The following is a 27217-nucleotide window of genomic DNA, read 5'->3' on the forward strand; positions in this document are numbered from 1 at the left end:
GCCCTTTTTCTTTTATGCTACTCTTCCAGACTTCTTAACTACGAACTCCTATCAGGTTGTAATTGAGTTCAAAAGTTCTATTGTTCAACTGCTATGTCAGCCTAATGATTTCTGCATATAACACAGTTCACTAAGATATCGGGCATCGTTTCTTTCTCTTTCTGTGTAAATCTGTTTATCCAGGCAACTCCAACAAAGCTCGAGGCCCCGCGTCTATAATCTCCGCTTCGTTCAGGTGCTCATCGACGTCCTGCTTCCACCTTTCAATTACCTCATGTCGTCCCATAAAAGGTTTTCGCCCTCAACCTTGCTCATTGTGGCACGTGACACGAAACCGTGGCGAAACAAGTTTGTTTCTAGTTTATCTTCGGTGTTTCTAGAAAACGATACAAAAGTTTAATTTCCTCCTACTTCGCTTCTTCAAGTCGACGTTTTTTTTTAATCTAAAAAAAAGCTTCTGTTCATGTTCATAATGCAGCTTGATCTGCCGGATATCATGCTGCAGCATTACCGACCTCGTTGCGTTCTTCTCGTCCAAAGCTATTGTGCCGTCTAAATTCCGTCGACTTCATTCCACATTCCACGTACCTGTCGATGCCCTCATTGCAGGCTTCTTTGACTAGAGGGGCCGCATCAAGCTCACCCTTATCCAGTTACGATGTCTGGAGCTTCCACGCGTATGCAAAGGAGGATACTTCAGTCGCTCTAGGTCGTACCGAGTCGGTCGCTGGTGCTGTGTATTGTTGATGACAAAGAGTTTTGGCCGCATCTGGAACCTGGTTTATATTGGACAGAATCAATGTTAGCACCACTATAGATTCTGTATAATGCTGTAGACGTTGCCGTCCATCAATAAGAACGCGAAACAATCTCGTCTTCTGTATTAGAAAAAGGCGCTTCGAATGGACTTAGGCCAATGCTCTGGCGGTCAGTATCATACTCGCCTCCGAAGATTTAGCAATAAGGCAATCTAGCGCTCATCACCCTTCTCTCTCAAGCAGACACAGAAGATAGCAATTTTTTGTTTAATATTTTCATACGGAAACGTTTCCGTATGAAAACAAACCTATCCTCCTCGGGAGCGAAACAGAGAAAGGAGATCAAACGTCAGATAGCCTTATGCAAGGCCTTGCGTAGACAAGATACACATTTATGTTGTTCAATCGAAGCAAGCCTGCAAGTTGTCAGTCAACAATAATCTGTCACATCGCGAAAGCCTTCACATGAATCCGAGCTCCCTCTGTTGACGAATCCCAAACAGAAAAGTCGCTTTGTTGCCTTGTCGTCAACTATTTATGGCCGTTTCTCTGTGATGATGGTTCAAGTTCGGTTGCTGTTTCTCCTGATTTTACCCATCGTTTCCGAAGCCTTCGATATCGGTGGACACGACTTTGCCGAGACAACCTTCGCCTACCGGAAGAAGCCAAACACTCCCGTGGAGGGTATTTGCTTCCCACAGACGCCGGAAATCATATGCGACCTGACGGCTGAGTTCTGTGGCGCGTTCCATGTTGGAGAGAACTTCTACGTTACCCCTGCCCACTGTCTGGTGGGTATCGATGGGTAAGATTTTCTAAATTTGAAGTTCATCAACCGTTCTGAACAACCATGCGTTTTCAAGATATATCATCGAGCCGGAAGAGGTGGACATTGTCGGCCTGGGAAAGGTCAAGGCGGATATCTTCCTGCATCACGAGTTTGCCAACCTGACTGGACGGGATGTGGCCTGGATTCGTTATAAGCACACGGCGGATGTGCCTACGGTGCGGGTGGCTGAACTCCTTCCCGATGTAATTGGTCCGAATGTGTTGGTTCGTTCGAATTCTTTAGCTCTTTTGTATATCCGGTTTTAGAAATGTCAGGGTCTCAGATTGGAGGTGTTCGACGAAACCGCCCAGGGAATGCACGCCGGGATTCGGTGGACTGAGCTGCCGGCATTGGAGTATGTTTGGAAAATCAAGGATCCGGCGTTGGGAATTTCGGCGAAAGTTAGTAGGTCAGAGTACGTGGCGTTTAAGAACAAAGACAAGGCCGAAAATTTCCATGTTTTTCTTTGTACCGCCCAAAATTCCGACGATCTGCACGAGATTCACTACATACAGGTCGGAAGGTACCAGGACAGCATGATGACCTTGGACTGCCATTTTGTCAAATGTGGGTAAGTAGGTTCTAGCAATGATGGGTTGAACTTGAGTGTGACCCGTTTACAATGGGGAGTCAAATCTGAATGTTTGAAGGTCTTCCTCTTTGGGAGATTTCTCTTGGTTTCTACCAGTAAGTTTTCCTGGGAAACCTCCAGAAAATCCTCCGAGGGCTCCTTTTGCAATTCCTCCGAGGATTTATCCAGAAATACCTCCAGGAGCTTATTTAGGAATTCCTCAGGGGTTTCCTTCAGAAAGCCGTCCACAGATTTCTCCAGTTGATATCTTCTGGAGTTCTCTTAAGAATTCGCCAGAAATTTCTTTAAGGTTTGCTTCAGTTCAGGAGTTCCTCTGGATATTCATGTAGGAGTTCTTCTCAGTATTCCACCAGGAATCCCTAGTATAATTTCTTCAGCAACTCCTGTAGGAATTCCTTCACGGATTTCATCTGTGATTCCTCCTGGAGTTTCTCCAAATATTCTTCCAAGAATTCCTTCAGGAATTTCTTCAAAAATTCTTTCCGGGATCCCTCCAGGAATCCATTTGCGGATACCTCCAGAAATTCTTCCTGGGATTTCTTCAGGAGCTCCTCTCGGAATTCCGACATGAATTCTATCTGAAATTCCTATAGAAACTCCTTCTGGGAATACTTGAGCAATTCCTCTAAGAATTCCTAAAGATTCCACCAGATATCCTCCGAATTTTCCATAAGAAATACAGTTGAACTGTGCGTTGTACTTATACCTACGTTTCAAGAATTCTATTCCAATTGATCCCAAACATTATCCAATATATTTCAAAACTTAAATTCTTGTTCATCAATAACATGCTTAATTCCTCTAAACGAAATTATTCCTCTTTCCTTACAGGTACGTGGAACCGGAAAACATGATCATTCCTATTACCACAACGACAACGACAACCACCACCACGACCACAACCACCGCTGCTCCCATTGTGGCCCAAGATTCCGTAGACTACAACCTGCCCGCTCAAGACAGCGCCAGCATCAGCGTGGTGGTGGACGACGCCCCAAAGCTCCCGAAGAAGAAACCTAAACCAACGAAACCCAAGTTCAACTGGGGTACACTCGCACCCAGATCGTACACCAATTTCGAAAGCATGGCAGAAACTCCATGGGGCTCGTGGTCTTCCGGATATAACGCCGTAAAGTACGGAGAAGAGGAAACCCGTCCAGATGCTGCAGCGAGCCCTGCGGACCCTGCGGACCCTGCGGCGTCAATTCCCCAAGTTGGAACGTTACCGGACAACCAGGACTACTACGATGACTATAACTACCAACTTCAGGATTATGCCATTGAACCTAACTCGGATGGGTCGATTGTTGGAGGCACTGGAATACGTGCAGATGATTATCCCGTCGAGTATGAAGATTATAATTATGTACTTCAGGATTACGCGAATTACGTTGACGATACACCGTTGGAGTCGGCGGATCAACAGCTAGCTAACACAGTGGGTATGGTCGGTGGTAGTCAAGCTCCTGTGAGATATAGCGATGTGTTCGATGTGCTCATGGATGCAGCCGGTGAATCTCCTACATCCAGTTCGACAGCCCTGGGGTCATTTAATACCGCGGGGTTAATCTTTGGAGGGAATGGGCTTCCTGGGAATGGAGTTGCTGTGAATGGGCTTCCTGCGAACGGAGTTCCTGTGAATGGAGTACCTGTCAATGGAGTTCCTGGGCTTGGAGTTCCCGTGAATGAACTTATTGCTAGTGGAGTTCCTGTGCATGGAACTCCCATAAAAGGAGGTCCTGTGAATGGAGTTCCTGGACACGGAGTTCCTGGACACGGAGTTCCTGGACAAGGAGTTGCTGGACAGGGTATTCTTGGGAATGGAGTTCTTGGGAATGGTATTCCCGTGAATGGATTTCCTGCGTATGGAGTTCCAGCGAATAGATTCCCTGCGTATGGCGTTCCTGCGTATGGAGCTCCCGCAAATGGAGTTCCTGTGAATGGAGTTCCCGTGGCTGGAGTTCCCGCGACTGGAGTTCACGTGACTGGAGTTCCCGCGTCTGGAGTTCCCACATCTGGAGTTCCCTCATCTGGAGTTCCCGCATCTGGAGTTCCCGCGACTGGAGTTCCCGCATCAGGAGTTCCCGTGAATGGATTCCCTGCGTATGGATTTCCTGCATATGGAGTTCCCGTGAATGGATTCCCTGCGTATGGATTTCCTGCGAATGGAGTTCCAGTGCATGGAATCCCCGTGCATGGAATTTCGAACAATCCTGCGGCTATTGCCGGGGCGAGTTGGAATCCTATGGAACATGGTGATATGGAACCTCAGGAAAGCATCCAGGTTGAACAGAAAACAGTGATTACCGGAGGGCAGCCGGAGCATTGGAATCAATTACATTATCTGATACCTCCCAAGGTTGTCGGTGCTCTGGGTACAGCTGTCCAAAGGCCCAAGCAGTATCGTCGTAAGTGCAATAATCGACGCTACCAATGCGGATGCCGTCCATGTCAACCCAGATGTTCGATACCATACAGCAAACCGAGAAAGCCAGCCATTAACAGCATCGAACAGTTCACCAACTCGCATCACACGGATGTTGAACACCATCAAGCTCAAGCACCACCTGCTACCCCGCAGATTGATAGCCAAGTGCCCGAAGAAAGCAAACAGGTCATTCAAATGGCAATTCCGGACATAGTGGACTATTCGGAGTTGGAACAGAGCCTCCTTCCACCCACGAGAAGTGACGGGTCATCCACTGATACCGATACTGAAGTTCTCAAAGACGATCCAGCTCCAGAACCAACACCAGTAAGTGCGGCCGCCATCGTTGAACCCGAAGCTATCATTCAAACGCTTTTCAGTGTACTTTTTGCGATAATTTTGGCATATTGATTCATTTGATTATACCCCTAGTAAATTTCAGCAATATAGCTCCATAGTGTATTACCAATAGTTCTCGTTTTTCTTTGCAATAGTGAATCACGTACGAGTTGGGTCAGTCGCACGGTCTACGCACGGTGGGATGTTTGAATTGTCTGCTTGGATAGAACAATTTTGCAAAGCTGAATCACAAAATCCTTGATTCTGACAGTTAATTGGCATAGTCGATGAAGGCCAGCTTTGAAAGGCATGTATTCAGCGTTCTTCATTTTCAGCCTAATGCATTGAAAAGCTGGTATACCAGAAGGCTAATGGAGTTTAGTTTTTTTTTCTTAAAACTTCAGCCTTTCATTACATCGGAGTTATGTAAGAAATTCAAGGAATTCTAGAAGATTTTGTGAAAGATTTCTGGCTAAATTTCTTTAAGGTTTCCTAGATGATTTTTTAAAGTAAATCTACGAGGAGTTACCAAAGGAGACCCTGAAAAAAAAATCTTTTAAAATGCCTGGGAGATTTTTTCAGTAACTCGTGAAAGATTTTCTAAATGAATCTTAGGTTGGATTTCAGCAAGAATCTATGGAAGAATAATCGAAAAATCTGTGGATGTTTTTTTCAAGGTAATCCTTGCAGAAATTTGTAAAGAAATCTGTGAAGAAAAATCTAAAGACATTTCTGAAGAAAATATTAATCGGATTTATAATACAAGTCATGGGAGATTTTCTACAATTTCAAGGAATCCCTAGGGAAGTTGTATCCCTTCAGAAAATTCCCGAATGAATCCCTCATTTGTTAAGAATCCGTGGAAAAAATTTCCTTCAGGAATTCCTCCAGCAATTCCCACAGGAATTCCTCCAGAAATTTCTTTAGAAACTCTTTAAGGAAATTCTCCAGAAGTCACCCCAGGAATTTCTTCACATCCTTCAGAAATTATGTCAGCATTGTTTCCAGGAAATCGTTCAGAGATTTCTTCAGAGATTCTTCCAAAAAAATTCTCCATGAATATCTTCAGGATTTTTTCGGGGATTCTACAGGCACCATGCATTCCTCCAAGAATTGCTTCAGGAATTTCTCCACGAATTTTTCCAGAGATTTTCCCAGAGACTCCTCCAGGATATCCTCCAGAAATTCATCCAAGGATTCCAACAGAAAATCCACCTAGAATTTATCAAGGGATTTTATCACATATTTCTCTAGGAATTTCTCCAGGTACCCTTCTAGGGATGGCTCCAAAAAAAATTCAGGAATTTCTTCAGAAATTCCTGCTGGGTTTCGTCCAAGAATTCCTCCAGGGATTACAACAGGAATTTGCTCAGAAGTTGCTTCAGGCATCCCTCCGGGATTATCTCTAGAGTTTTCTCCAAGAATTTCTCCAAGGACTTGAAAGTTTCTCTAGGAATTCCTTAAGAGATTTCTTCAGAATTTTTTTCTAGGGGTTCCTCCCATAATTGGTTCAGGAATATTTCAGGATTTCTTCTAGGAATTTCTCAAGAGATTTCTCATAAATTTCTCTAGAGATTCCTCCCAGAATTTATCCAGGAATTCCTCCTATACTGTATACTTTCAGAAATTCAGAGATTCCTCCAGGGATTTATCCAGGTGTTTCTTCAGGAAATTATCCAGTAAGTCTTCCAGGGATTGCTCCGGGAATTCTTCCAGGGATTGCTCCAGAAATTCCTCAATTTCTTCAGAAGTTACTCTCAGGTTCTCTTCCAAAAAATCATTCAGGAGTTCCCTCAGAAATTTCATAAATCCTTCAATCACCTTTTCCAGGGATGTAAATACCTGATAATTTTTCTTTTAATTAGTTCAAGAACTTCGGGAAGAATTCTTCTATTGAATAGTTTTGGAAGATAATTTAAAAAGGATGCATGCAGAAACCAGGAAATTGTCCTAGGACTCTTTCAGGAATCCCTCCAGTAGTTACTTTAGAAATTTACTCAGGGATTTCATTGCTAGATTATAAGTCCTCCAAGGATTCTCCCAAGCAACACACATGCCATAAAAGAGTAACGGCAGCGCATATTTTGGTGTACTGGTTCGGTTACTGTGACTTACCATAAACATATGAGTACTTACATGCTAAAAGTGCTTTCAGGAATTTCTCCAGGGAATCCTTCAGAAATTCAACCAGAAAAGACTGTTCTCCCAGGGATCCCTCCCGGAATTTCTCTAGGAAATGCACTAGGAATTCCTTAAGGAATTCCTTCTTAAATTCTTCCAAACATTTCTTCTTGAATAAATTCATGGATTTCTTCAAAAAATCCATTAGTAGAGAGTTCTCTGGAAATACCTGCGGAAATTCTTCAAGGATTTCCCCAGGCCATTCAGGAACTCTCACAGGAATGACTCGACGGTTTCCTCCAGTGATAGTTTCAAGGCTATTACGAGAAAAGGATTATGCTCTGAGATGAGTATATGCAGTATATGAGTATACACACTCAATCCTGAATTGTTCGGTACTTTTTTGACGAAAATAGAACTGCAGAACTGTCAACTGTCAAAAACGGGTGCAAAAGGTAAACAATCCGTTATAGCTGTATTCAGCTGTTTTTTTTTGTCTGTATTAACGAGATTTTTAACCCTAGGCTAGTTCATCTCGGGACCCACGCTTTACTTCCCTTCCGAAGGAAGAACCCACATTTTGTGAGTATGTCGGGAGTGGGATTCGATCCCAGGTGATAGTCTTGTGTGTTCAGCTGTTCTATTTTCGTCAAAAATTTACCTACGGTATTCAAAATTAAGTGTGTAGGAAGATTCTGGCAAGGATGTACTGTGAATAATTCAACTGAAGATTTATTCTTAGAGGAATACAAATTCAGGACATTCCTAGATTGCTAATAAGCATAGACAAACTGGATAATCAATTACTGAAAGAACTCCAGCTAGTCATGGAAGACATTATGTAGACATTTTCCAAAAAGAGTTCAGCTATAATTTCTTTCGAATGTTTTGTAGATATTCCAAAAAAAATATCTGAGCTGCTGAAGAAATAATGCACGAGTAAACTGCCCATAATCGCATAGTTGACGTAAGCGCCACTGTAGTTTTCAGCACACTTTCGAAATTTTAACAATGATTAATGAAAAGTTTATGTTTTTTCACGTTGATATCTAGCTAGTGATGAGATCTTGTGCACTATTGAATAAAACTAGTCACAATTATGCACATTTGATAGATACTAGCTTGTGAGTGCTGACATTGTTAATGGTGGTTACGTCAACTATGCGATTATGGCAGTAAATAAAAATCCTAAATCTTCCAGAAATTGGCCGCCGCTACCAGCTCCACGTTGTTTTGTGTGGAAAAGGTGAGCTATTTTCAACGTACTATACCGAATACAATAGCGTGACAGCTGAAAGGTTAAATAATGCCCTTAGAGTATAATGTTATTATATTCAATTTCTTCTGATATTAAGTTTCTTACTGTTTGCAATCAGTGTCAGTGCAGTGCCAGTTACAAATATTTGGTGAAAACTATTCCTGTGCAGCAGAAATTCTCGGGAAAAAGTATTATGACATTGTTTTGCAGAAAAATGGTATTCGGGGTAATGTGTCATTCGGGGTAACGATTTATTCGGGCTAGTCTACGAGCTGATTTTACTGTCGCCATGAGACAGAATTTCTTACAAAAGTAAGGGTGCGGTCATCCGGACGCGCTGTGGACTGGTTTTACTGTCACCATGAGACAGAGTTTCTTACAAAAGTAAGGGTGCGGTCATCCGCGGTCATCCGGACACGCTGTGGACTGTTTTTACTGTCGCCATGAGACATAATGTCTTACAAAAGTAAGGGTGCGGTCTTTCGGACGCGTTGTGGGCTGTTTTACTGTCTCCGTGAGACAGAGTTTCTTACAAAAGTAAGGGTGCGTTCATCCGGACGCACTGTGGACTGGTTTTGCTGTCGCCATGAGACAGAATTTCTTACAAAAATAAGGGTGCGGTTATCCGGACACGCTGCGGACTGTTTTTACTGTCGCCATGAGACATAACTTCTTACAAAAGTAAGGGTCCGGTCATCCGAACACGCTGTGGACTGTTTATACTGTCGCCGTGAGACAGAGTTTCTTACAAAAGTAAGGGTGCGGTCATCCGGACGCGCTGTGGACTGTTTTTACTGTCGTCATGAGACAGAGTTTCTTACAAAAGTAAGAGTGCGGTCATCCGGACACGCTGTGGACTGATTTTACTGTCGCCATGAGACAGAGTTTCTTACAAAAGTAAGAGTGCGGTCATCCGGACACGCTGTGGACTGGTTTTACTGTCGCCATGAGACAGAGTTTCTTACAAAAGTAAGGGTGCGGTCATCCGAACACGCTGTGGACTGTTTATACTGTCGCCATGAGACAGAGTTTCTTACAAAAGTAAGGGTGCGGTCATCCGGATGCGCTGTGGACTGTTTTTACTGTCGCCATGAGACAGAGTTTCTTACAAAAGTAAGAGTGCGGTCATCCGGACGCGCTGTGGACTGGTTTTACTGTCGCCATGAGACAGAGTTTCTTACAAAAGTAAGGGTGCGGTCATCCGAACACGCTGTGGACTGTTTATACTGTCGCCATGAGACAGAGTTTCTTACAAAAGTAAGTCGCCATGAGACAGAGTTTGCTACAAAAGTAAGAGTGCGGCCATCCGGACGCGCTGTGGACTGTTTTTACTGTCGCCATGAGACAGAGTTTCTTACAAAAGTAAGAGTGCGGTCATCCGGACGCGCTGTAGACTGATTTTACTGTCGCCATGAGACAGAGTTTCCTACAAAAGTAAGAGTGCGATCATCCGGACACGCTGTGGGCTGTTTTTACTGTCGCCAATCCGTTGTTGGTACATACTTACAGAACTGATTCAACTGATAAGCAAATCAAATGTTGTCATGGAAAACACAGAAATGCATAAGAAAACTACAATTCCGGATGAAACTCTCTGTGTAAAACATACATGCAAGAACTTCTCTCAAGAAAAATTCGCAAAATCTCAGATTTTCAAATCTTTTGCTTAAAATTCACATAAACGACATTTTTTGCATCGAAATCATGCATGAGGTAAATGTTTTGCATGCTCTTTGTTAAGTTTTTTTCTCCTTCTGCCACTGTCTTTTGACATGGCTAAGACCTATGCAGACCCATCTCGACAGTTTTGATGTTTTTAAACCTTCAGTGCACGCGCTGTTGTAAAAAGTACAACACTACCAAAAAACCTCGCTCTTCGTATACAGTGCGAGCGCGGTGCAGTTTCGGTTGCTTGATGGCGCGCGTCCTGGAAGGTTAATAACAAAAATGTTGGTTCCTTGTTTTTTTATACTACAAAATATTGACGATTATCTCAAACCAAAACAAATTGTTCAATTTAGCACCGCCAAGAAAAGGTATGAATCATTTTCATGCCACAATGCTTGTGAGCGTCGGAGGTTTCTGTGCAGTTTTCTACAGAAATTCAGCCATAATGATTGTTACCTTGACAGATTTCGTCTACATCATCAGATGCATATCCCTTAGTTAGTGCAACGATTAGAATAAAACTAGCAATTGTGCAACGGCATCGGCCCATGATTCCGCACAATATCTGGAGGAGTAACCTGCATAAATGGATGAATGAATGAATGGAGCCGCCTCGTTTCTGTCGCCGCGCACCTCACCTGATCACATACGTATACCTAGTACTTCGGTACCAACAGCAGCTTCAGCTCAATGACTATATCATATACAATATACATATTTCATTGCTCTGGCCAAGTGGAGCAGGTCTCCGTGTCGGTGGTTCGGCCAGTCGATTGGTGGGTGGCGCGGTAACCCTAATCATGACGGACCGGCACGCGATGTAAATTTCGCTACAGCAGCACCCTACTGACCTGGCCTAAGGGGGCGAGCGCGCGGCTTGCCTGACCCCCGTGCAGTCGTCCCTTGTATTATATCACGTGCGAGTTAATTTAGTCCCGCTGCCTGACTGGGCCACCGACGCCGACGTGCTGAATCGGTTCGGGAGGATGTTGTAGGCTGCTGTAGGGTATGATGATGATGATGGTCGTCCACGGGATGATGAGGTCCCGTGAACCTATTACTCTTTCTCCTACGTGCGAACTTGATGCGCACGGCATTTACATGTATCCATTTTAGGTTGGAATAATAATAGACTCGTTACGATGCTGCTGCAGGGTGGCAGTGGTCTACTCATTCAAATCATTGAGCTGGAGTTGGGAGTCAGGTGGAGGAGTCTTCGGAACGAGGGGTGATGTTTGGAGTGTGTGAATTCAAATCCTTGAGCACTTTCTTCAAGTTCGTTTTGGACATAAATGGAAAGGGTTTCCTAACGAATGAATTCGTTAAAATTCAATCAGAAAAATAGTCAGGTAATCTCAATAGTTGTGTTGAATTCCTCTCTTCCTGGAGGTGTCCTTCATTCTGCTCTTCGAAGGGCAGAAATCGATTTTCAATTCAATCGAGCCCATCCCGATGGGCGCCTAATGGTAATTTTATGCTGACGAAACGATAATCATGATGTTGAGCTGCATTTACACATCAACATCATCGTCGTCGTCGTCGTCATCGCATCGGTAGTCCATATCTAGACATGTGTGTACTCTACTCACCCACCTACACGAGAACGTAATCATCACGGAGGCAATTTTTATGGTCAATGAACATCTTAATTAATGAAACCAATATTGCCCTGCCCAGCCCAGACCCAGGACCGTATCCAGTAGAACCGGAAAATGAGGAAAAGTGGTCGTCGAATGCATTGCATAGCAGGACGACGAACTTCCAGTCAAACCAAGAGCACAGATCCCATGGAACAGAATTCTGTAGGTAGGTACGTACGGCCATGGAGTTCATCGTCTTTTTCGGAAGCAAAATTGGCTCCCTAGCATACGTACGACGGTAGGGCGGATGTGTGTTTACAGTGTACACATATGAAAATGAGGTGAATATGATTTCACCACCCAGCTCTCACAAGCTCATCGGTATGCGACAATAACGATGATGAAGATTTTACGATGCAATATCAATGAGTCATTCAAAGTTGGCCCATGTCTACGATTGGAGGGAAACTGGGGTGAAATGTATACATACTATTCCCAATGACTTTAGGTAGCCTCAGAGTGCCTTCTAGGTATTTAAGAGGAATTACAGGGAGGAAATGTCGAAAAGTATGCCGAAAAACTTTGCCGAAGACCGCAAAGTGATCCAACACTTGTGTCAAAAGTTATAACGTTCAGATCGTCTGATGGTGCTTATTATTTAACATGTAAAGGAATAACATCAATAACACTAGTTAACAAAATAGAACGGAAGTCGTGAACTTCTGTCAACGACCAAAATTTTATAAGCATAATTTAGCACTGATTTCGAAACCGTGCTTCAGAAAATTTTAAGTAGAACAGATTTTTTTGGGCTGCAAAACGGTGAGTCGATAAGGAGAGCGTCTAACATAGCACTGGTCCTCAAAAGTTCCTACCTCATGCTTCCACGGGTTAAGCGATGACAAAGACCGCCAGCTAAAAGTTGTGTGCTTAAGGCGAAACTGGACGCATATACTCAGTTTTTCGGTTTTTGATTTTTTTATAAAATAGCAAAGCAATATTTTCAAAATCAGAAACCATTTTTGAACAAAATTTCTGCAAAAATGGAAAACATTTTCCACCTCAAAAAAAATTCAGAAGATGCATTGATCCATACTCTACATGTGCACGAAAACCGATTTTGAAAATATTGCTTCGTTATTTTATAAAAAAAAATCAAAGACCTAAAAACTGCGAATATGCTTCCAGTTTCGCGTTAAGCAAACCATTTTTTTTCGAGAACGCCTGCAATTCTTGAAGCAAAAGACGTCGTTATGTATCAGCCTTTTTCCCGAATTTCCGCGATTTTTTTTTTTTGTTTTGTGATTTCTTTCTGGTTTCCTTAGAAAATTTTGTTTGGAAAATCATTTGGTTTGGTAGTTACTTTATGAATTTCTTCGACAAACATCTGGAAAATTCTTCAACAATTCCTTCAGGGAGATTTTTTGGGCATTTCTTCTGTAAAATGATTCGGCAAATTTCCTGTTAATTATTGGATTATGGTCTTGTTTCTCTGACAATTTTTGAAAATTTCTCTGGCGATTCCTTTCGAAATTTCTTTTTTAGTTCCTTTCGAGATATCGTCTGTTATTACTTTGGAAATTTAACTTTAAGTTTTCTTATTCTAAAGGAAAACTTGTAGTTAGAAAAAAATTCATCTCTTAATTTGTCAATTAGCAACATTCTGTGTCTTCTAACTACAAGCTTTTCTGTATGTTTATGACATACCAGCAAATCTGGAAATGCCAGTAAAGGGCGATATATATCAGTGTAATTCTAAAGTAATTTCCGAAAAATACCCCAAAGTAATATTCAAAAGTGTGACGGACGAAATTTTCAAAAAATATTGAATAATTTTCCAAACGTACTTTGGATTTTTTGTTTGCAGAGAGAAAGAAATTTCTCAAAATAATAGCCAAAGAGATTCATAAAGGCATTTCTGAACGAACGAATATAGTGAAGATTTGCAAACAGTTTCCAAAAAAAATTGTCAAAAGATATTCCGAAAGAAATCTTAGAAAATTTTCAAATGAATGGTCTGAGAAGTTTATATAGAAATTTTCATAGAGATTTCCTTAACCCTCGAGTGCTCGCGCTGTTGTATTTTGCATAACACGTTGAAAAAAATCACGCGTAACGTGATTGACGGAAGATTAAAGCAACTTCAAAAACAATTTCAAAAGCATTCATTCTTCGGAGCAACAAAAGAGTTGCTAAGGCCAGTACCCTCAGAACTTTGAAATGATCCAGAATGTGAGATACACGGTGCTTAGACCAAAATGACAGCTCATTACAACAATAGTACGGTCTAGTGAGTAAATTTCGAACTAAATACATTTTAAGATGAAAGCTTCCAACCTTCTGAGCAACTTTTCCAAATACAGTATCCTTCTAAGCCGTTCAGAACGTGAGATAAACAACGATCTAATCAAACTCATTTCAACACTAGCGCCACGTAGTGTGGGAAGATTCAACTACATTGTTTTCTGCATGACAGCTTGTATTCTTCTGAGCAACTTCACCGAAAACAATATTTTTCTAAGTCGTCCAACACACGAAGTATACCAAGCCCTGACCAAACTAATTGCTGTTGAAATGCCTAAACATAATTCATCAGCAATTCGATCAGTAATATCTCTCAAGTTTTCTATTGAAATGCTTCCAGAGATTTCTTTAAAATTTTCTCCAGAGATTGCTTTTTAAATTTTCCCAAGAATTTCTATAGAAAACCTTCTGTTCAAGCCTAACGTGAACAATATTTTGTGTTTTGACCACTCGTCCACACAGTTTGCACTCATAGTGCAGCATACAATAATTTATCCACGGTAGTTATCGGGTACCTACGTTTGAGTGATCTCCAGTATCATACACAGCTTACTTCGACTAATACTCAACTTCAGCTGATTGTATAGCTTCACAGCGACTACTTTGTAGTCCCGCCCGATTCTACGGTGATTCGTAAACAACCACCTGCGTATCGGTACGTATGGTTCATCTCGTTAGCAGCAACCAACAGCTAGGTCCAGATCGTCAGTACAGTAGTTGACTGCCACCCCGTCCAGTCTTTCGGGCTCGATCAGAGCAGCCCCGCGCGCGCTCGTCAATATCACTTTTAGACCCACCTACCGAAGGGTGCGATTATAATGTAATTAGTGTACATATGTGTAAATACAGAAATAAGTATAAACTATGTGTGACCCTAACTTTCTGGAACATTCTGTGAAATATCGCCTAGTTATTCAATCACGGATGACCATTATGATTGAACCCCGGGCCCAGAATTTGACCATCCACAACGGCGTCAACACCTTCCATGGAATCCTATTGTTTAATATTGCTCCTTTGATAAGAAAATCCATAAAGTGAAATCCCAGACAACCACAACTCGCATAAAAATGCATAGATTTCATCATACTATCACCAACATTCCTCACAATCACATAAATGTAAACCATAAGTACAACCAGAGTGTGAAATTCATCGCAATACACGACGATATATGTTGATTTTGCGACGAACAAAACTGAATCGCATAATCATAGGGGGGTGGGGGTAAGACGGACCGGGTGGGTAAGACGGACCACTGACTAGTTCTGCCACTTAAGAGCTGAAATTGATTTTTCTTTGTCGATTAACTCTATCTTCTTATCAGTTGATGATTATTAAACCGCTCCATGAAAGAATACATATGTCAAAAGTGCAAAAAATAAACAATCATTTACCTGACTACACGCTTTTGTGATGGGATCTAATTTTGAGACGGCCATAAATAAGCTTTTTTAACAGCAAAATGCTAAGTTTTCGCATTTTATTTTGAGTTTCGCAGTTGTTCTAAACTGTTCCGTCCAATACACAACGAAATTAATGCATATTTCATGGATTATGGATAACGGTGGTGCAATGAATATTTTGCGTTGTGTGGGGGTAAGACGGTCCGCCTTGTGGGTGGGTAAGACGGACAGTGTTGGGGTTACTTTAATAGTGTCATGAGAAACACATTAAAACCCACACATTGTTCACAGATTGAAATCTATGGAGTACAACAATAATTGTAGAAGCCGAGTAAAGAATTTCATGTTGATATTTTGTTTAAAAATTCATTATATTAGAATTTTTGTTGTTGGATCAGTTTGAATTACGTAAAATTACCAGAGCATTGCATACTGTTAGGCGTTTATCAGTGTATGTAGGTTTCCAATTTACAAAATATATTTTAATTTGCAAAAATACGCTTCGCTAAGAGATTCAAAGCCAAATTCAGATTCTACTATGATTGATCTACCGAATATAAACGGCCATAAACCTCATTTAACACAATTAATGGCTTATTAGCTATTTTTCCAAACGTGTCCATCTTACCCACCCTACCGGTCCGTCTTACCCACACTGTTGAAAAATACACATTTGGAGATCACTTTTTAATTATCTCAAAAGTCATGGAAAATCAAATTTTATTGCAAAATCGGCTTGCAGACTGTAAAGAACCTTAGTTAAAGTAAATAGTATGGAGATAAAATTTTAATTATCGCATGGTTTACACTATCAAAATAGAGTGTTTCCTAAACATGTCCGTCTTACCCCCACCCCCCCTACAAGCAGATTCACAAAATAACAATCATATTCACACAAAACGGTGTACTGTGATGATTATGCGTATTTCACCTTGTTATGACAGCTCCACTCGCATTGGTGGGTCAATTAACTCGTACAAACGCATAAGTAAATTTGTTTACGTATACAGACAAACTCACATTATCGAGAATCAGTTATGCACACATAATGTGATTTGAATTTGATAACAAGAGAAAAATTGCTGTCTGACTGTGGTTTCGGTGTGAATCCGCTGCGAAAGTGGAAAAGCTTTAAGTAGTTTTTGATTATAAAATGGGTATTGGTGTTTTGTGAATCAACTCAGAAGAATTTTCACCTCACCCTGCAGGGTTCTGGTAGGCGAACTTCACGTTAAGGTTGGGGTTTTTTGGCCAAACTTCCCCATACTTGGACATCACAGGTAAGTCGGTTTTATGTAGGAAACCCCTGGGATGAGTTAGTTAGAATATCATTACGAATTATTAGCTTGTTCCACAAGAATTTGTGTGATGTTAAGTATAAATTACCGGTTGTTAATCCAAACGTCATAAGTTCGATACTGGGGGCGCCGTGAGTTGTATCTTTTTGCTCTAATAAAAACAAGTCGCACAATATGATTGATAACGTCGCCATACAGTACACATCTTTAATCGCAGATGGTATCGTTTCAACTCATATAGCGTTATCTTTGTTCCGTCCAGGCACGCATATCGCCTCCACTTTTGCACGCATAAGGCATATTTGCAGCACTTTATGCGATGAAACTTTTACGGATAGTTGCGCGTATAACACGGTTTCAAACTTCGTTTTACGTATGAATCGGTTGTCTGGGATTGTAGATGTTCAACCTCCGCCCCCCACCCCCCCCCCCCCCCCCCCAATTTCAATGAGACCCCTGAAATTAATGTATGAGTCATCACACTTTGCTGATCGTCCCTCCGAACCCAAAGCGTTACGTAATTTGAAGGCGTTCCCCTTCAAAAACATCTCTGGGAATTCCTTCATCAAACAATCCAAGCATTAATTCTTCAAGGGATTCCATCGATTCCTTCAAAATTTCATCCAGGGATTCTTCAATAAATTCCTCCACGGCTCCAATCAGGAATTCCTCCAGATATTCGTGCACAAGTTCTTACAAAGGAGGAACTTCATATTTTCCGAATTTCTTCCAAAGATGCCTTTAGGAATTTCTCTAGAAATCCACCCTGAAAACCACTACATAAATTCCTGCGAAAATTTCCCACGAGATTTTTTTGTTATACTTTACAGAAGTATAAGTGTTTCTTTAGACATTCTTCCAAGATTTCTTTAAAAAAAATCACCAGGCATTCTTTTAGAAAAATCCTTTTGATGAGAGATTCCTCAGGAATTCCACGAAATATTTCTTTATAAATTCCTAAAGGAGTTCCACCAATGGTTTTCCAAGCATTTTTTTCGGTATTAGTCAAGGAATTTCTGCAGCATTACCTTCTTGGATTTCTTCGGTAATTACCTTGGGATTCTTTCAGATATTTTTAAAAGGAATTTTAATAAAATATCTTCAGATTTCTATAGGAATGTGACAAAAGATTACAGAAAAAAATCCTGGGACTCCTTTTTTTAGAAATTCATCTGGACTCAAGAGTATATCCAAATATTCTTCAGCGATTTTTACAAATTCTGCCATTGACTCCTACAGGAATCCATTGGAAAATTTCTGAAGAAATTTCTAGAAGATTTTCTGCGGCTCCTGCAAAAATATCTCATGGAGATCCTAATTTTTTGAAAATTTCCTGAAGAGATTCCTGACCAAAATTCTCTGAATTGTAAATAACTTTTAAAAAGAAGTGTTGACGCGCCAGTGAATACTGGTCACCCTAGATCAATGCAGTCGATATTTAGTTGGATGGAATTTATAACAAAGGAGGAAGGTAGATTGGTGGGCTCCTTCAGTTGAAGCGGGTTAAGTAGATTGAAAAATAAGTTAATCGAAACAGATTCGAACCATTTTTGAATAGTATTGCGGCACTGATAATTGTAAGTGAATTGTATTGAAGTTGTAACACAAACATATTAAATAAAGATATTTTTAGTTCAACCTGATCAACGAAAACAAGGTCTTTTGATCTGCTCCGAAGCACAGTGCCTTGAGTGTGGTTGAACCAACTGAACAAGAAGGGTAGATTTTTTGCCTCTTGAAGGAGTGAACCAATTGTTGGATTTCCGCTCCCAGGGGTTTTCCCTACTCCAAATAAATATATACATTATACAAAAACTGCTGGAGATACTTATGAAGGAATTCCTAAAAGAATAACTTGCAAAATATCTGAAGTAAACAAAAATTCCTGGAACATTTTCTTGAATAATCGCTAGAGGAATTTTCGGAGGGAATCATACAGAAATTTGAAAAAAAAAAAAGGAATGAATGCTTGAAGGAATCACTAAAACCTATTTCTAAATAACTAATATTCCTGGACAAACGCCAAGGAATAAATTCGAAAATGATTTCTGAAAGAATCCTTGAAAGAATTTCTTAACTTTAAGGCGAAACTGGATCCATTTCCTCATTTTTTGGTTTTTGATTTTTTTATTAAATAACGAAGCAATATTTTCAAAAGGGGTCGTCCATAAATGACGTAGCTTTTTGATGGGGAGGGGGGGTGTGTTTGTGATTTTGTGACGAAGTGTGACGATAGGGGGGTAGGGGTTTATGATATGCTACGTAGGTTTCTACTAAGCCAATTGGAAAAAAAAAAATATTTCGTAATTAATAAAAAAAAATTACTTGCGTTTAGTATTAGTTAATCGAAGAATTTTTTTTTAATTCACATTAATGTAAATATCAAATAATGGACATAAATGCTGGCTTCCTTTCATAAGGGGCTGTCCATAAACCACGTGGTCATTTTTTTGGGACTTTTCAAACCCCCTCCCCCCCCCGCGTGGTCATTAGTCCATACAAATTTTTTTATTTGTTCATACAAAATGGTCATCGGCCGAGCCCCCCCCATGACAACGTGGGTTATGGACAGCCCCTAATACATGCAGCTATTGGACGCTAAAACTGATCTGAGAAAATGGTTTTGAAATCCTGCTTAAAGAATAGCGTATTTTGTATGCAAAAATTTCAATTTCGCTCAAATGCTTCTCACGACCAATAGTTTGCAGCTTGCACTGCACACCGTTATAGCTGCAAAGAAAAAAAAAAGTTTTTGGCATTATGGCATTATTCGAGGAGTTCCTTATATAGTTTCTACAGGACTTCCTCGAATAATTCCTACAATACTATCTTCATTTTTTTGTTTTAGTTTTTATTTATGTGTATTTTAACTTAGATGCTAATTCAACACTCACACTTCCTTCAGCTCCTCTAGCAGCTTTGTAAGGAATTTCTCTTTGTGTTCTTTATAGGTTTCCCCAACAGGAGAAGGATAACATTTCCACAGGAATTCCCACTGGGAATCCCAGAAAAAAAAAACTTCTGAAAACATTCCAAAAGGATTTGGAGGAATCTCAGAAGTAATCCCTGAAGGAAATTCCAGAAGAATTTCGGAAGGATCTAGTGGAGAAATCCTTAAATGAAATCATAGACAAATTCCAAAAGAAATCCCGTGACTAGTTCCTGGAGCAATTCTAGATAGATCTTTTGGAAAAATCTTGAACAAACTCCTGGAATTTCTGTAAAAACAAGGAGGAAATTTTTTATGGAATCCCTAAAGGAATTTCTGAAGGAATCCCGAATTTTTGGGGATTCCTGAAAGATATCCAGGTAGAACTCCTGGTGAAATCTAAGAAAGAAAATCCAGGAAGAATTCCAGAAGGAACTACGGGGGAAAGAAACCCGTAAAGGGATTTCTCGCGGAATTCTAAGAGCTCCTGGAGGAATACTGCCAGGAGTTAATGGGGGGATACTGAAAAAAAATGGAGGATCCCCGGGAAAAATCCTGGATGAATCCTAGAAGGAAGTTTTCGAAGAATCCAGGAAGGAATTCCTGAAGGAATCCAAAAAAGAACTGCTGGAGGAATCCCAGAAGCAATTCCTGGAGGGGTTTTAAAAGAATGTCGAGAGAAATTCTTGTACAAATCTCGGAATGAATATCTGAGTGAATTCCAGAAGGAATTCCTTAAAAAAACAGAAGGAACTCCTGCAGGAATCCAGGAGAACCTTCTTTAGGAAACCCAGGAAGTAATTCCGATGCGATCTCAAAAGAAGTTCCGGTTAAAATCCCTGAACAGATGATCGAAAAAACTGCTAGTGGAAGAGAGGAGAAGAAAACCTCAAAAGAACTCCTGAAAATATAGAAAAAAAACCCCGGGGAAATTTCAGAAGGATCTTTTGGTGAAATCTAAGAAGATACTTTGGAAGGAATTCTTGGAGAGATCTCTGAAGGAAGTGCTGGAGAAATTGAAAAGGAAGGAATTTTCAAAAATGGGAATCTTAAAACAAGCTTCTTGAGGAATTCTAGAATAAACTGCTGAAAGAATTTTAGAAGAAACTCCTGCAGGGTCCCTTAAATGTCATGGTGCATTTTATTCAAATGAATCCAATTTGATATTCTTAACAGATTACAGTTTTCAGATTGGAATACAGATTGGGAACTTCAACTACCTGTTCTTCGGCATCAAGCAGAAAGATAGGCGGTTTATTGAGTCATTAGTTTTGGTGATAATCTCCACTGGTTGCACCTGTGGTCTTGATGCCGGCGATCCGAACCTGGCAGTCGGCAATGTTTTCTTGCTATTGTTGTTTTTTTTTTCATAAGAAGTATTCGTTAAACATACAAGTTAAAATTGATATCAGTACAAAGTTTCGATTATTTTTGCGTTTTTAACAAGAATGTTTTGTTGAGGAGGGGGTGTTTAACAAGCTACGTCATTTATAGGAGGGGTATCCGAATTTGTGACGAAATGCTACGAAGGGGGAGGGGGGTATTAAAAAACGCTTTAAAAAAGCTACGTCATTTATGGACGCCCCCAAATCGGTTTTCGTGCACGTGCAGAGTATGGATCAAGGTATCTCCTGATTTTTTTTCGTGGTGAAAATTTTTTTCGTTTTTGTAGAAACCATTGTTAAACAAAACATTTTCATCACCAAAGAAATTCAGGAGATACCTTGATCCATGCTCTACATGTTCACGAAAACCGATTTTGAAAATATTGCTTCGTTATTTAATAAAAAAAATCAAAAGCCAAAAAAATGAGGGAATGCTTCCAGTTTCACCTTAAGGGATTCCAGAATGATCTCTGAAAAAAAAATCTGAAAGATTCCCTGAAGAAAGATCTCAATGAATCCCAACAGAAGTTTATGGTGCAATCACTGGAGGAATATTTAGGGAACTTCACAGAAACCCGCCGTAGAAAGTTTTAGAAGAATCTCTTGATAACTTTCTACAGAAATTTTTGAAATAATGTCTGAGCATCTTCAGAAAGAAATCTCTCCAGAAGCTCCGATAACAATTTCAGAAAGCATTTCGGCCAAATAAAATCTGAACAGAAACCTCCTGAGGAACCTCTGAATTTCTGAAGAGTTCGCTAAAGGAAGCTTTCGCTACAAGCAGTAAAATTTTTCTGTAGGAATTTACTTATTTAAAGGAACGACTGGGTGAAAACATGAGAAACACTGAGAGGTATATCTTGCTGAATTTCTAGAGATATTTCTAGATGAGCTCCTGGAAAAGTCTCAAAAAAAACTGACGTAAAACCCAAAGGAACCCAAAGGTATCTTTGCAAGAATTCTTGATTAATTTTGAAAATCCCTCTGCAGCATAATTGTCTCATGTTAACAGCGATTGCCGTAGAACATGGGACAACTATGCTGCACACGGCAGTGTATTTCTGTTCGAGTTCACACGGGATCAACTGCAACAAAGTTCAACTGCTTTCGCATCATCACACAACTTATGATGACTCCCTAATCGCTTCACTCGATTGACGACGACGACGCTTCAAGGCATCCCGCCACTTTACAGCCAACAAACATTCCATGGCAATTGGTCAATTGGCTCCCGGTCTACAAGCGATAGCACCAACCAACCACAACCACTAGGTAACGTTGTCCGTTTACTTGAACGCCGTCCAACGACACAAGTTCCTATGAACTTGGTGGAAACTCAAACTGCCTACGGGCACACAGTCAGTGACGGAGTTTTTGTTTGCTGTCTGTTCTTCGTGCATGGCAGCTCGGAAGCAGTAGCTACCCAAGTGTGTAGGAATCTTGTATCTGCCTACTTTGTTTTGGATTCTTTCTGACCTGTTCGCCCGGGCGGGCAACGCGGTATCGTCTGAAGACTGGAGTTGCATTTTAGTCAGCTGGTTGCGAGAGTGAGTGGGGGTGGTTGAAGGCCTCCGGTACAACTGGGTCATAAAATTGATAGGAAAATTATTCACTACCGTTTTAGAGTGTGTTTATGTGGAACCGTGTACAAGCGGTGGCAAAGCGTGGGATGATGGAATTTGAACATGATTTGTTCGGTAGCAGATAAGGGGAAAGTTCAAATTCGTCCGCAAGGCGATGTTACGGACGGTTGTCCAACACCGAACATTTATAGCTGAAGCAAAAACCCGAAGAATCCAAAGTATGCAATGTCCAGCTTTGGGGGTGTACTTCCTTGGTTGACCGCATCAGTAGCTAACAACTAGGGTAAGTGAACCAGTTATGGACATGATATGAACAAACAGTTCGTAGACGCTGCTTCGTGATAAACCAGAATAAACAAAATCGCGAAGAACTTGAACCTTGGATAATTTTAAATCAAGTCCTTTTCTTTCCTCCCCTGTTGGGGAAAATAAGCCACTGCCTCCTTTACCCGGAGCTCTAGAAATGCCCAGTAGGTTGTGGCTTTCTACGATATGCAGACAGACCACCTCCACATTTGTAACACAGATCTAAAGTAAACCTCTCAGCCCACAACTGGCACATTTACCCTGCGTCCACCAGACAGCGGAGACAGAATGCTCCCGGGGGTGTACCGGAAATCATAACCAGCCATGCTGAACAACAACCGGTGGTGGCTCGTTTCCAGAACATTGTGCTTCGGATGGCAACAGCAATACATACAGAGCACATCACACAAAAAGAAGAAAAGATAAATAGAGAAAGCATTTCGCCAACGTCCAGTGTCGTCGTCGGATAAGACTTGCCGCATCGACCTGCTACTGGCATAGTAGACGGACGCGTTGGTTGGTGTGGAAAGCGTGGGATTTTTGATCGAATAAACAAAAACATCAGATTTGACTATTTGCCAGCTACGCCCATGGATTGCTGATGTAGTCTACTGCACCATAATTCCAGCCTGGCAAATGGGAATTGCTACAAACTGTTCCACTTTGCCTCCACTACTGCACTGACCGACCGGACCTTACCCTAGCGTCTGGGAGAATTTCCCGACCGTGTCGGCGTCGTCTATTCGTCCACTTCTCTCTGCTTTGCTCTGTTCTGGTATGGAGTTGTCAGAATCACCATCGCCGCCAACGAAATCGCATACAGCAGACCAGGTCCGGTGCAAACAACAACAGTTGGCATCACTGTCGCGCTACGCTGGCTGAAAGCTGTAAGCGAATGAAACGAGCAAACATATTATGGCGAATTTCTACATGTGCGAACACACCGGGTCGACAAACAGCTGCGGACCTTACAAATATTGATTCCCTCTAATGAATATGTTTGTCTGGCTTACCGATAGAATATCCAAGTGTGATGCTGCCTGCCCATCCGGGGTTCATCCGTTGTTGCTCGCAAGCATTATTCAGTGTTCAGGTAAGGGAAGCTGGGATAGCGCCTTGATTAAAAATCTAAAATTCAGAATTCAGCACGGAAAAGGAATGTTATTATACTTCAAAAAGGGCGTAATTTGTCTCGAGTCGAGTCGAATCAAGTACGAGACACTGAAGGCAACCTTATAGTTGAGGTCAAGATACCTATCTGTCAAAGGATGCAAATTCTTGGTGGATTTAAAAGGAACAGTACTTAACCCTTTCTATTTCTACTTACAAATAGAGTTTCTCGCAAGTTTTCTCCAGTACTTCCTCTGCAAATTTCTTTTAAAAGTAAAAGTTTGCAGACTTCTAGGGAGTCTTAGGAAAGAGGATGAGTGTTGCCAGAGGGGGGGGGGGGCAGTGGGCTGTCTTCCACACCCCCCTCTCCCCCTGGAGGACATTTTTTTTTAATTCGAGCCAACTCAAGATATTCAATAATTAAGAAATAAAAAAACTTGTCAAGAAATAAATAATTAAGGATTTTATCTATAGGGCACTGCACTGTTTTGATTTTGTATGGGATTTTGACGTTTCGTGGCCTTGTTGTTTACAAAATTTCTGTAAGAGTGAAAGAGAAGGAGATAATTTCATGCACTTCCCTATAACTAGCTGCCCGCGGCAAACTTTGTTTTGCCTACTGCGTTTTTTGACGTCCAAGTCCCTAGTCAAGTCAAAGTCCCCGTGCAAAATGTTTAAAACCCGATTTTCAAAAACTTTCATTTTTCCCATGTTTTTTGCCTCATAAACCTTCCTTGGGTGAAAACTAACAAAACAAAACTCAGACAACCCAAATCGGACCACCCGTTTGCATGTTATGCGCGGTCCCACGTATGCCACTGCATTTATATAGGGCTCTGCACGGAATTCACTCCCTCTCTTTTACTCTTATTGAAATTTTGTAAACAACAAGGCTAGGAAACGTCATAATCCCATACAAAATCAAAACAGTGCAGTTCCCTTATAGCATACATACATACTAGCTGTACCCGGCAAACTTTGTCTTGCCTACTGCGTTTTTTGACGTTTCAAGTCCCTAGCGAAGTCCAAGTCCCCGTTCAAAATGTATAAAAACCCGATTTCCAAAAACTCTTATTTTTTCATGTTTTTCGCCTCATAAACATTCCTTGGGTGAAAACTAATAAAACGAAACTTAAGCGACCCAAATCGGACCATCCGTTCGCAAGTTATGCGCGGTCCCACGTATGCCACTGCATTTTTATATATATAGATATATATATAGATATATAGATATCACACTTTTTTTCTAGAAATCCACAAGAAATTTTGCCTTTGTGAATTCCTTCATACCTTCAGAACCCCCTCCAGGTATTTCTTGAGGAACTTTTCCAGGAATTTGCCAGACATTCATGCGGGAATTTCTCCTGGGATATCTTTAGAGGTTACACCAGTGATTGTTCCAATGCTTTTATCGAGGATTCCTTCAGATATTTCTCCAAGGATTTTCTAAGAAATTTCACCAGAGAACCTTTCGGGTTCTCGGAAATTTATCCATACAGGTATGCATTCCTTCAATAATTCTGCTAGAGATTGCTCAAATAATTCCATCTGGATTTATTCGAAGAATTTCTCTAGGTATTTCAGGAAAGTCAACCTCTATTCATTAAAAATTCAAGAACTTCTTCAATCATTCGTCCAGTAATTGCTGCATACATGGATTCGTTCAAATTTTTCTCCTGGGATTTCCTAAGGAATTCTAATACGAGTGCTTCCTGGATTCCTCATGGGGTTTCTTCAGGAATTCCTTCAGGTGTTCCTCAAAGAATTTCTCCAGGGATTCACTCGGGAATTCTTTCTGTGATTCTTTAAGGAACAACTTCAATGATTATTTTTAATTTATTTAATGATTTCTCTTGAAACTCTTCCTGGAATTTTTTCGGGAATATATGCTGAAATTCTTTCAGAAATTCCTTCGAAACTAATCCAGGACCTCCACCAGGAACTGCTTAGGGATTCCACCTAGGGCTTCTTCAGGAATTCCTCCAGAAATTCTATCAGAATCTACTACAGGAGCGACTTCTCACTTCTCCAACTCTTCTTAGGATTCCTTCAGGATTTCTCCATGAATACTTCCTGCGATTTCTTCAGAACTTCCTCTCAAGATTTCTTCAGAAACTCCTCCTGGTATTCACCTCCTGGGATTTCTTCGGATATTCTTCCTGGAACTACACCAGGAGTTCCTCCAGGAATTCCTTAAGGGGTTCTTCTAGATTTTTTTTCAGGGATTTCGGTTGAGAATTCTTGCAGGGATTCCTTCGAATGAGTGTAATCAGTTTCGTCCTTTTAATTCCGCCCTATGTTACTTATCCTTTGACAGATACGCGTATTTCGACTACCACTTGTAATCTTCCTCAGTGTCAGTAGATAACTGGCACTGAGGAAGATTACAAGTGGTAGTCGAAATACGCGTATCTGTCAAAGGATAAGCAACATAGGGCGGAATTATAAGGTACGAAACTGATTACACTCATTCGAAGAGGGTATTCTGCTTAGAGGGTTCGAAAAGTCGGTACAAGGGATTTCTTAAAAATTCTTCTGGGATTCCTCTAAAAAATTTTTTTGAGATACCTTTAAGAAATGGTCCAGAGATTCCTAAATAAACTCCCCTGAGGAATTCTTCCAGAAATTCCTCCAGGAATATCTACAGGCACTTCTTAAAGAGTTTCTCCAGGGATTCCTCCAAGGATTCCTCCAGTAAAACCCCCAGGAATGCCTTGAGAAATTCTTCAGTAATTGATCCAGGAATTTCTCCTGATAAAGCAGACAAAACAATTTCACCAGGTCCAAAGAATATTTTAGGGATTCCCCCAAGAATTCCTCCCGGAATTCATCCAGCGATTCTTCCAGTAATTCCTTCAGGGAATCCTCCAAAAATTTCTTCAGAGATTCCCCCAGAGGCCCTTCAGCAGTTTCTACAGGAACACCTACAAGAATTCCTCCACGCAATCCACCAGGCATTCCTCCAAGAGTTCCTCCAGGAATTCCTCAAGGAATATCTCTAGGGACACCTCCAGAGATAACTCCAGAGATAACTCCAGAGATTCCTCTAGACATTCCTTAAGGAATTTCTTTAAGCATGCATGTTTCAGGAATTTCTCAAGGATTTTTTTTTTCAGAAATTCCTCCACGATTTGATCCAGGAATTCTTGCAGGACTTCCTCCAGAAATTCATACAGAAATTTCTCCAACAATTCCTCCAGGTAATTCTCCAAGAAATTCTCCGAGGATTCCTTCAAAAGTTGCCCTAGGGATTTTTCCCAGAAACCATCCAGGAATTTCTTCAGAGATTCCTCCAAAAACTCGTCCAGAGATTCTGCCAGGAA

The 27217-nt window shown here is 41.0% G+C and overlaps 2 protein-coding genes across 4 annotated transcripts in view; one reads left to right on the forward strand and one right to left on the reverse strand.

Moving 5' to 3' along the window:
- Positions 1-27217, reverse strand: part of LOC109622131 (beta-1-syntrophin) — an 804166-nt gene that overhangs the window by 643730 nt on the left and 133219 nt on the right. The window lies entirely within an intron of this gene.
- LOC109403145 (uncharacterized) lies at positions 1146-5368 on the forward strand. The gene is made up of 4 exons (XM_062856321.1): positions 1146-1563; positions 1622-1790; positions 1854-2158; positions 3011-5368. The coding sequence occupies exons 1-4, from the start codon at positions 1313-1315 to the stop codon at positions 5016-5018; spliced, it is 2733 nt and encodes a 910-aa protein (XP_062712305.1). The 5' UTR covers positions 1146-1312; the 3' UTR covers positions 5019-5368.

The sequence above is a fragment of the Aedes albopictus genome, chromosome 3, assembly GCF_035046485.1.
Source record: "Aedes albopictus strain Foshan chromosome 3, AalbF5, whole genome shotgun sequence".
NCBI classification, from domain to species: Eukaryota; Metazoa; Arthropoda; class Insecta; order Diptera; family Culicidae; genus Aedes; species Aedes albopictus.